At 39.1% G+C, this 12,023-nt stretch overlaps 1 protein-coding gene across 1 annotated transcript in view; it reads right to left on the bottom strand.

Moving 5' to 3' along the window:
- Window positions 1–12,023, bottom strand: part of eloa (elongin A) — a 73,345-nt gene that overhangs the window by 32,475 nt on the left and 28,847 nt on the right. Inside the window, exons 2-4 of the mRNA XM_072246971.1 lie at window positions 11,632–11,688; window positions 4,101–4,213; window positions 2,241–3,291 (exon numbers count right to left, since the gene is read on the bottom strand). Coding sequence (XP_072103072.1) covers window positions 2,241–3,291; window positions 4,101–4,213; window positions 11,632–11,688 — 1,221 coding nt within the window. The remainder of the gene's footprint in view (window positions 1–2,240; window positions 3,292–4,100; window positions 4,214–11,631; window positions 11,689–12,023) is intronic.

Genomic DNA, 12,023 nt, shown 5'->3' with positions numbered 1-12,023 from the left:
AGAGAATCACTTCATAAACTTTTCAATTTTTGATAAACCATACATATGCCATTAGGTCAGTTTTAGTTTCTTGGCAAATGACTGAAGTGAGCAATGCCTTTCAAATGCTTCTTTCATCTTCTGGAATTGAGTAATACCATAAGTCGCCATTTCAGAAAGTGTTCCTGCAATCTTGATGGTTTCATGGCTTCATTAGACAGTACAGTATTACAAATAAGCCATAGGGCATTGCGGATCTGATGGGAACGGAATAATACCATACTCCAGGTATTGACGTACTTTCTGTAGTTTCATACATTGTCTTGACGTACTTTCTGTAGTTTCAGTTTCTTAGCAGGATTAGAATTCAAGGCTTCACCACCTTCAAAGATCAAGCAGTACATATTTATCCAGTATTAACGGGGCTGAATTAAAATTAAAAATTAATACAAACTGGGAATGCCTATCGAATGTTGACAACGGCAGCAAGTTGGTACGGGCAGAACGATGGTAGCGGCACGCAAAGGAAGAGCGAGGCTAAGACAAAGACGATCACAACAACGAAAATTACTTTGACAAGGATACAGATTGGAATCTGAATGTTAGTCGGGATAGAGCTGGTGTTTGGCAAGCTACGCAAGATCTCAAAATTATAGTGCATCGTTTGGGTGCAGTTTACCTTCGCCCCTACCCCCGCCGCCAAGTTTCTTGAACACCTCCTCCCAACAACTACTGTTTCCCCTAATGCCCCCTTAGGACACGCAACCACCCATTTGGGAATCACTGGGTTCGGGTTAAATCGGGTTGACAGGGTTTGCTGGGTGGCGCAGCTGAAGGGCCAGAACGGCCTATTCTGCACTGCATCTCCAAAGAGATAGATCAGGTAGATAGACAAAGGTGCAGAATGAACACTGATTTGAGTGGCTAGACGGGGTTTCAACAAAACAACCATTATTAGACAGTAAATAGATCAGAAGGTGCGGGAACCCAAACTAAAGAGGGAATCCATCAGAATTGATGGTATGAAGCATCATCACTTTAGATATGACAAACACATCTGTGTAATCATGGAGATCTCAGAGGTCAAGACCAGGAGATTAATTGATTAATTAACGATGTACATGTACTAAATCATTTCAAATGTGAAAATAGTTGACAGCTGGTATAGATTTATTTCTTTTCTTACAGGGATGCCATTTTGTGTTTAATAGTGCAATTTATACTCTGCTTCACCCTTTACAACTGAACAAAGTGTACTACATGCTGTGACCTTGATAAACTTTGTACCATTTTAGCTGGGTCTTCATCAAACTAGCACAAAGAACCCCACCAATACAACAGACTCACATTTGTTTTAGTTTCATTATCTATTCTCTGTTTTTACGTATCTCTTCAGGACCATTCTGTTGGGTGCAGACTTGAGAGAGTATAGACAAGGCAAGTCCACAGACATATAAAGTAATTGTAATTACACTTGACTCTAGATGTGGCTAAGTGTAATCATAGCTTGGCTCTAGGGGTAGAATTACCTCTCCACCAGAGGAGGTGTAAGATGCTCCTTCCCTCTCCTAGCCTGCAGGTCACCCTTTAGAACAGCGTAGCACCTGCTTAGCACCATCCACCCTCCAATCAGGGTCACGTGAAGCCATGGAAGCAGGTGGTGGATGGTCATATAAGCAGCTGGTACATATCACAAATTCTGGCTCTGTGACCACTGACACCAGGCAGGCAATCTCTGAAGGGTATTGATAATAGCTGGGGGTTACCTGTCTTGTAAAGACACTGCCCAGAAGAAAGCAATGGCAAATCATTTCTGTAGAAAAATTTACCAAGAACAATCATGGTCATGAGACCATGATCGTCTAACATCATACAACAAGGTACGTAATGATAATGATCCAGATTTGGCCTATGTACAAGCAAGCCAGTATACCTCACCTTATCTCCCCAGACCATTCATCAGAGACCAAGTTGTTCTGGAGGATTGTGATAATGAATCCCACGTGATCAAGCTCAGCGATGCAATTAACACTTCCCACATGCAAAAATACCATATGCCATACATAATGTATATCTTTCAAGATGCGTATAAAGCAATTTTATGAAATCTGCACTTAATTAATGCAACAACTCAAAACAGCAAACATTTCAGATTTTCATGTCAACCAGATCTTTCAAATGAAACTACTTTTTTAAAAACACTCTACAAAATACTTCTAACTCTACTTTTGTTCTTTTTGTGAGATCCTATTTGATGTTACCTTTTTGGATTTGACATGAGGCACATCCTCAGGACGTCTTTTAGCTTTCTTCTTTTCTTCAACATTCTGTTCTCCGTAGGACGAGCTTGAGCCTTTAGAACCTAATTTTGAAGTAGATTTACCTGACCCTCTAGATTTTAATTGCTGAGTCTCTTTAACCTTCCCAGAAGCAGGCTTGCTTATCTTTTTCTTTCTTTTTTGTGGTTGGTCATAGCTAAGGTAAGATTCAAATGACATTGTTGGTTCTTCGAATTCATCGGCAACTGCAGCATCAGTAGAGTCCTTCTGGAAAGAAGCAGACTGATTTTTTTCTGCAGACTTTGATTTTTTTGACTCCACCTCTTCTTTTGGTTTACTCGATGTGGGTTTTTCTTTGGGCTTGTCCAATGTACTTCTCTGCTCATCATGATCAAACTTCTGCTTATCTGAGCCTCTATGCTTATATTTTCTGTCATCAAAATTCTCCTCAGTTTGTAATCGAGGTTTCTTATGACTGGAACTTACTGAAGTATAATCCCCTTGGTCCCTGTGATTATATTGTTCTTTTGAGCAAGATTTGTCTGTTTTATCTTGCATTTGGAGAGAGGATAATTTATACTTTTCTTCGCCTTTTAGAACTGAATGCTGCTTTTCTTTGTGTGAAGATTTGTGATCCTTGTCACGACCCGTGCCCACTTCTGCTCGCGAGCTATGATGGTCCTGGTGAGTTTTATGGAAGCTTTTAAAAGGCTGCATAGTTTGCTCAGCATCTTCATCAGATGAATCAATTTTATTACCATAATCCTCCACAGGAGGAGATTTAGTCCATCTCTCCACATGCTCTTTAGAATGGGATTTTGACTGATAGCCATGACTACTGTATGTGTAAGATTTCTCAGTCTCAAGTGAGTGTCTCCCTTTCACAGGAACATGTTCATAGTTTGATTCATAGGACTCTCCATGGGGGGTCTGGAATGTCTGTCTATAATCTTCTGGAGAAGGCTCCCTGTGCTTTTTTTTTGAGACCCCTTTATTATAAGTAAATTCCCTCTCCTCTAGTGTATTGGTGGACCTAAACAAAACAAATGTACAATAAATGAAGGGTCAAAATTCAATTAACATTGTTATAGTACTTACTACAAACAATATATTTTACTCTTGTACTGAGGTCCTTCCCAATGGCACTACAGGCACAAGCATTGCCCAGTGTACAACGAAGCTACAGAAGGGCCAATATCTGATCTCCATATTGAGGAGAGGCAAAAAAATGAGACAGATGATTCAGTGATATCCAACTGAAAAGAAAATCTGCTTATGGATTTTTTTCAGTGTTATTAGAATCATCTTCAAGATTGTATAGGACAGACAAAACTCACTGTTCAGGCTAATGTATGAGGAATGTGCTTTTCACAAAGGCAAAATGTAAACTAGGACAAGCACAGATGGTAGTAAAATTACATACTTCAATGATTGAAAGCAAGGATGAAAAAAACTAAGGAATGATATTAAGCATTAATCTTTAGATTGAAGTGGTACAGAGAACACAGACAAAATCTTGTCCAAGTTATGTAGTTTAACCAATACCGGTAAATAGGTTACAGCGATTATACCCATGTAGGAAAACACATTGTTTTACTAGACCTCAAATAATGAGTCAATGGTTCAGGTTATAACATGCCAAGTATGAAAACAGATGCCTTTCTCCGTGTTAATTTATGAAAGGAAGAGGTTTTCAAGCTGGTATATTTGTGATATTATGATAACACAAAATAATCCTAATTTCACTAAACATTTCTTCAGAATTGGCTTATTATGTAATAAATTACATACATATATGAAGAATTGCCAATAATTAAGATGAGATGGCTATTGAAACAGTACCGTTCTACTTCCTGGGGTACAAGCTTCTTCCACTTTGAGACTAGGTTCTTAGCACTTTCTCCAATCACGTCATGCTTCCTGAATCCATTGACTGTTTTCCCTATCCCTGTATCCTGTTAATAAAAAAGAAACAAAGATGAAGCTAAATTTCTTTAGCTTATCTACTAAGCACAAACTCAAAATCCACAATAATACTCTAAAACAGACAATAAACATCATTCCAACACTTTGTTTTGAACTATGCAATATGATAATGGTGCATTTGATAATGATTATTCAACATATTGTCATACAGCACTGAAGATAGAAACTATTGAAGCATCACTCCAGTGGATACGGAAAGCCTTCATTTACTGAAACCTGCAAATTCTGTCCACTTAATAATGAAAGCCAGGTCTAGATCATGGCTCAAAGCAAGGAAACCACTGAGAGAATACAATAACGTTCCACCATGGAGATCTTAATGGAAAAACAACATTGTGAATAAACACTGCATTAGTGATTCCAAGAACCACCACTACATGCACTAGACCTTCCATGCAAATATGATAGTCATCAACCAGAAGTGAACCAAAGGATGTGGCCATACTTAAACCAATGGAAATCACATCAAGCCCCAGCTGCCGCAGCAGCAAAAAAATCAAACAATGAAATACATTTTCAAAGAATATCTTGTGCAGTGTTTTCCAGGGCATATGGACAGCATTCTATACACAAGTTGTTGCTACCCCCAAATAGCAAGAAGATTTTAGCATTTTATTAGATGGTCTTTCTTGAAACTTTGCTATAATTATCTGTTCTTATTTAAATAATGTTATTTGGATGCTATGGAAACATTATCTTAGAATCTCCAACCCAATAAGTCACACTACTGAGTTACCTGTTGCCGTTTAGAGTGAGGAAATCAAACAGTAGGACTTTGCACTTATTTAGCTTCAGAAAGTTAATAAATTTGTTTTTTTTTTCCCCAGCATGAGAAAGTAGCCCAAGTTCTTTCACAAGATATAATCAGCCAAAAGAATAACAAACCAATAAAAAGATTGGAACTAGCGAGTAATACCTTTAAGAAGTAGGCTTTGAAGGGTCTTAAAAGGATGCAGGATCAAAAAACTGGGTATCAAAGAAGGATTTACAGTGCTTAGAACCTAAGTCACTCACAGCACTTTGGCCAAAAGCTGGAGAAAGAGCGCAAGGGATATGATATGGAGGAACATACATATATTTGGAAGATTTAAAGTTAACTGAGAGGTGCAAGACAACAAAGGAATCTAAACAGAAAAGAAGTTAAAATTCGTGTAATCAGCACAATATGAGAAAATGCATCACATTTTATGCTTCATTCTTTAAACAATAATTATTTTCTGTCAAATTTATACTCATACATCAAGTACTCAGGTAAACTTGCTTGGATCAATCGGTGTGTTTACACAGTGTGGTAGTTGTCCATCGTGTTCAACGATGACGCGGAACCTGTGCAGGAAAGTTTTTAAAGTGGAAAAGATTTTGCACTGCGGCAATTCCTCACTCGACCTCAGAGGTCCAGGTCCAGTGGCACGAACAAACACCACAAACTGGGGCCTTCCTTGGTTGCAGTGGATGACCATGACTTCTGTGCCTTGTCATGGCCTTCCTTCTCCACAAAGCACTGCAGAACCACCTTCCTAGCTAATGGATCTCTCTGTTGATCTAATCTGTTCAGTCTGTCAGAGCTGTCTTCATATATATATTTGTAATAAATCTCTAAAATAGTAGTTGGACACATGCTATTTAATTGGGGAGTTTAACATCGATTTATATACAACTTTAGAAAGACTGAAGAACTTAAATAAGCTGATCTGCAGAAACCTTTTTGGCAGACACCTCAAATAGATAGATAAATGTTTAGCAGATGACTGGAATGATCTGAACAAATATTCCTATTGGAAACAACCTAAGTAGACTGCCAAAATAGTTTAATAGTTTAATGCAGTATTGCCATCCTAGCCATTGGATCTCACTGTAAATCTCATCCGCAGAGTCCGCCAGAGCTGACTTTGCATTCTATCTCACCAGGGTACGAGGCCACCGGCTGCCCTCACCTGGTTCAACCTGCCGCTTGAAGCAGTGTATCGGGGTGTGGCAGCTGTTGCATGCAAACAGCTACTTCAAGAGTGGAGTGTCCAGTGGGGACCAAAGGTGAGTGAGCTACATCGAAATGTACTCTACAAGCCCCTTCAGCAGAGGACACCCCACACACAGTAGCTATTTAATCAGATTTTCCACTCTCTACTAACTTCAGGCAGCAATGAGGTCACAAAAAAGTGTTGACACAGGAAATTGTGTAAGAGTAAATTAATTATGATTCATGCTCTTTGTCCGGTAATTTATAATGAAAATAAATTGAAATATGCAAGGGAATTGGCCTGAGAGTTGTACTTTTCCATAAGAGAATATCCAGTCAGTGAAAGAGCCTACACACGAGTAACCACAATAGAAGCTAATGCAGACAAAGCAACTAGTATAAAGGTCTTTGTATTCCAGAAAGTCATTAATATCAATTACAAGAAAAAAGAAGAGACAGTTATATTTGGCAAGAAAAATATCAGCGACATGACACACACTGAGTGAACCTCTTGGGATTTATAATTCTGAAGTTACATTAGTCTTAACATTTTTAATAATGGATAGTGTTGAAATAGAGCATGAATTCACATTATCCATTCTTAATGTATTATTACAAATTATCCTAACGGGATTTTCCATTGTAGGTTATTACTACAAAGAAAAGTCACACTGGAGATCTTTCGATGCTACTTTGAATCTTGTAGCTGTAGGCAGTTGGATTTTCACTCAAAAAGAGATCTTTGTTGATTTCCACAAGAGCAATCAGTAGTGTATGACAGAGACAGGCTCTCTCAGTCTCAGTACACTGAACTAGTTATATTCATTTACTGTCCATTTTAAATAAGAGCCATAGGTAGCACAGATTTTGTTATATCGATTAATGGCACTCACCTTTACAGAGCAAACAGAACAGCAGAGCTCAGCATCTATGTACACACTTACATACGTAGATATGATGACGCAGGGGTACTCTGCTTGTTCATGAGCTACATTTTACAAAAGCTTATTGATAGCATCAATGCATCAGCATGACATTGAGTACTTCAATGACCCACGTAGTGGAAAAACACACCCTTCAGATCACTGTGTCCCTGCCAATATAATCCCATTTCTGGCACTTAGCCTACAGACTTCTCATACTTTGGTAATTCAACAGCTCGTATACATACTTATGTTTGTGAAAATCTTTGAATCCACCAGACCCTTAGGCCTTCCAGATAGCTATCACTTTCTAGGTATAAAAGTTTTTCATCAGATCCCCTTTGAGTCCCCTAACTTCTGCCCCTAGTTTTATATACCCATGCCTTGTAGAAAAATTTCTGCCAATCGACCTAGCTTTGTTCTTTGACGTTTTGTAAGTCACAGTCAGGTCAGCCTTCTGCCCCCTCCACTCCGAGGTAAACATACCTCGCCACTCCAGGATCTCCTCTAAATGAAACATCCCGTCACTGAAGGAAATTTTTCCTCTCCAGTGGAAGCATGTCTCTTCTATAGTGTGATAAACAGAACTACACATTGTATTCTAGCTGAGGTCTAATCAATGTTCCATTAAAATGAACTATAGCTTTCATGCATTTGTATTCTACGTTCTGGCTAATGAAAACAAGTATCCATATGCCTTCTTAAACACTTCATCCACTTGCATTTCCAGTTCAGACACTGAATTTGTATGCCAAGGTCCACTATCAAACCTCCCTTACGTCCACATTACGCCGGATAATTTTGAAAACGAAGCTTTTTCTCTTCGTTTTGACCCTCCGTCCACATTGAAATGGCACTTTCATCCCCCAAAAACTGAGCTTTTCTAAAACACTCTCCAGAGTGTGTAAATTTGAAAACAATTGCTGTGCGTTGTAGTGTGGACGGGGTAAACGGAGAGATTTAAAAACGCTGTCATGACAACACAACAATGCTTGTTCTGCTTCTGCTTGGTACTGCGCAAGCACTGCCAGACGATGTTATAACGTGCGGTTGGTGTGAACAGTGTGTGAGTTAAGTTGTAAAGTGAGCTTTTTTGACTAGATCCCCTAAACTGATTTGATTGCGTCTATCCTTAAAAATAGTAATGTCAGAAATACTGCGCAGGTCTGGCGGCAGAAGATTCCACTCTCTTGTTGACCTTGGGTAGAGGACGGCTTCATGCGTGTGTTGTTTACTTTATTGTCTACGTTAATAGCTTGTTTGGAGTTAAACATCTCCACATTCTCCACTGTTCTGCTGACTTTGTAGTCATTTGTAACTCGCAGAAACAGCTAAACTTCATTGTCCATCTAAACGAAGAAGTCCGGTCTGCTTTTTCCAGCGGAGGTTTTCTTTGTATTCCTCAAAGATATTGTTGAAAACTTCCTTTCACTGTTGTTGTTGGTACTCTAGGTTTTGACCAATAGAAGTAGCACAACGCCGCTGCGGAAACGTAAATATTATACGGTTTCCTCTTCGCTTGTTTTCTGTAGACGTGCCTGCGCATGCCCAGTAGGAGTAGACTCGCCCAAATATCCATTTTAATGTGGACAGAGATATTTTGAAAAACACCTAGTGTGGACGCCTGTCATTTTTACTCAAAATCAGTGTTTTCAAAATTATCCGGTCGAGTGTGGACGTAGCCTTAGGCTCTATCATCTATTACATCCAAGTCCATTTGTCCTTTGAAACACATCAGCTCATACTTATTCAGGATTAAATTCCATCTGCAATTACTCTGCCCATTTTGCCAACTCATCAATATCAACCTGCAGACTAAGATAACCTTCCTTACACTAGCACCAATTTAAGTCAGCTGCAAATTTAAACCATATAAATATTTACATCCTGATCACTAAAGTTTATAACAAACAATAAAGGGGCCCATGATTGATTCCCATGGCACAACAAATGGTCATAGGCTTCCAATCACAAAAACAACACCCCACTGTCATCATTGTCCTCCTATCGCCAAGCCAGTATGGGATCCGAATTGCACAGCCCAACTTAGATCCCATAGGCCTTAACCTTTTAACTTCTCATTAAAAAATGCTGGAAATACTCAGGTCAAGGTCTTCAGTGCAAAGACCCTTCACCAGAACTTAAAAAAGACAAAAACAGCTGGTAAAGCTGTAAATAAGATCGTTTGGAAGCAGTTAGAGGCTGAAAACACAAGAGAGGAACTTTGACAAAAGAATGTGGAAGATGTGAAATGCAGAGCAGAAGATAAGGCCAGCAAGTCAACCTGGGCATATGCTCCACTGCCAGCGAGGGGAAAAAAAACCATCCTACAGGCAGAAGGTGAACACAGATCAGGAAATCAAGTTGCCTGAAGCAAAGTCTGTAATGTGACCAGATGGAAAATGTACAGCACTGAAACAGATCTTCCAATTTGTATTTGGTTTCTCTAATGTAGAGAAGGTCACATTATTAACACTGAATACAGTACACTAGATTGTAAGAAATGTAAGTGAATCACTGTTTCATCTGGAAACACCATTTTGAATGTGGAATGATGGGAAGGGAAGAGGTGAAAGGGCAAATGTTACATCACCCGCAGTTGCAATGGCAGCTTTTTTTGTTTCCTTTTCAGTTCTGACAAAGGGTCTCTGACCTGAAACATTGACTCTTTTTCTCTTCCCTGGGATGCGACTGGACCTGCCGAGTATTTCCAGTCGCTTCACACTATGGAGACTGGCATAAGCACCGGCCTGATAGGCCACCAGGCTCGTAACAGACTTTAATTTGCCTGTTGTGCTTTCAGATGACCAGAAAAAAAATGCTGATGCGTTTAGGACAATTTTAATTTTAAAATACATGAACTTTAAACTCATAATTACTGCCAACTAACACTTCTGGTTCTAAAAACTTAACTATAGACATATAGCACTTTATTCAACCAGAAGCTAGAAGGACAGATTTCTTTTTTTTAAATGGGCACAATCTAACTTTGTGTAGTCCTTGTGATGAAATCAAACTTTGGAAAGTTCAGATGCCAGTGCATCTATCTGTTTTTTCACCATGCCTTAACTCCGCCTTTGTTACTTAATTTTGTAAATCTACAATTTCTAAACCTACAAAAGGCTGTGGCAGGGTGACCTGGAAGAAGGACATCAGGAGTTGTTGTCTAAAATCTATTCATGGTCTGGAGCCAGCTCCTCCTCACAGATACCTGTAGGGTGTGAAGTCAGTTTGTGTGTGTCTGGCACTCTGAAGAAAGCGTGGGTGGGCAAAGACCAAAGATGTCAGCTCTGTGTGGTGGGCTGGATCCAGGAATATGCAACCTAACATCTTCCTCAGCTCTTTCTCTTAATGGTGCACAATTCCCAAACTTTATTTTGATTTCTGTACAATCCAATTTAAGCTTCCCTCACTAGACATTGCAAAGGGCCAAGATTTTTCAATCTGATAATACAAAAACTCTAATGCTGTTTTATCTCCTGTTCATGCATGCTAGAGATACCATGTAGAAGATGCCAAGATGGATTAGACACCAGATTAAAGTGAGTATCTACTTGTATTCAATAAAACTCTAACGTTTGGGCACCCTTGGGACTTTTGTATTGCTGGACTAGGAAAATTGAAAGTTATTCCTATATAAACACAACTCCTTTCACTTTTTTTTAAAAAAAACAAGTTATGCAATCGCATAATAAATATTCCAATTAGTCAGAAATATACTAACACTGGACTCTGGCTCTGGTCACACACCTACCAACATTACTGACCCCTGGTGCTTTAGACACCAACTCCTGCTCCAAATACACACCCTGCGCTGAACACATTCGCATTCTGGACCCCAGCCCTTATCTGGGAGTAATGAGTAAGGTAGATGCCAGACCATCAGGATTTTCAAATAATTTTATTTTGGATTATTGGAGTTCTCGTGCTCCCACAAAAACTACCTGGCTTGTCATCAGCGATGGGAACAAGGCTGTGGCATTCTTTTGCTGCTGAGTAAATTCCAATCTATTACCTTTAACCTACTATTTATTCCACAAATAATGGAAATAAAATTTTACATTTCAAACCCTGAGCTACTCTGAAAGCACCTCCCAAACCTCCATTTTCAAGGTAGTCAGGGGCAGCATGCATGTACAAAGACAAACAGCTGTTGGTTCCTAATGTCACAGACAATCTACAATTCAGAATCAGAGCTGTGCTGCACGAGATCGCCAGAAGCAATTGGCATATTGCTGCCCCTTCATCATCACGGAATCAAATTCATGTAACTTCTAACCAGCGAAACCGTGGGAATATCGGCATTCTACATATGGCAAAAAATTCTAGATGGCATTTCACTCCCATCTTTCTAAAAGCCATCAAGGTTGGGTGATAAATGCCAGTGACATCCAGATCCCATAAGTAAATAAACCAGACTTTAAAATAGAGAAATAAATCACTGCATCCACATCAACTACACTCTACTCGCCACAAAATATTGAAAAGCCAAAAGATCACAACTTACTGCAAGAATATCCACAGTGACAGGAAGTTCATTCAACCGCTTTAAGGTCTTCAGGAGCTGGGGAAAGAATGAGAAAATTTGTTTCAACATTTACTTTCAAAATCTATTGGGATAGAGATCCTTATCAGCAACATCCACACCCTATGTAAGGTTGAGTACCCCTGTCCAAAATGCTTGGGGCTGGAAGGATTTTGGATTTTGGACTTCTTCAGATATTGAAATATATAACGAGATAGCTTGGGATTGTCATTTCTGACTCTGAATTTATGTGCTACTGGTAAGCAGTCTTTGTCTTATATTTGTTTATCACACATAAGTACTTAATAGTAAAAGTTATTACAAACCATTAATATGATGAAAATATAATGTGTGCAGTGTAACAAAAGCAGCAC

This window comes from Mobula birostris, chromosome 30, assembly GCF_030028105.1.
Source record: "Mobula birostris isolate sMobBir1 chromosome 30, sMobBir1.hap1, whole genome shotgun sequence".
Classification (NCBI taxonomy): Eukaryota; Metazoa; Chordata; class Chondrichthyes; order Myliobatiformes; family Myliobatidae; genus Mobula; species Mobula birostris.
This window is presented reverse-complemented; position numbering and strand designations above follow the sequence as displayed.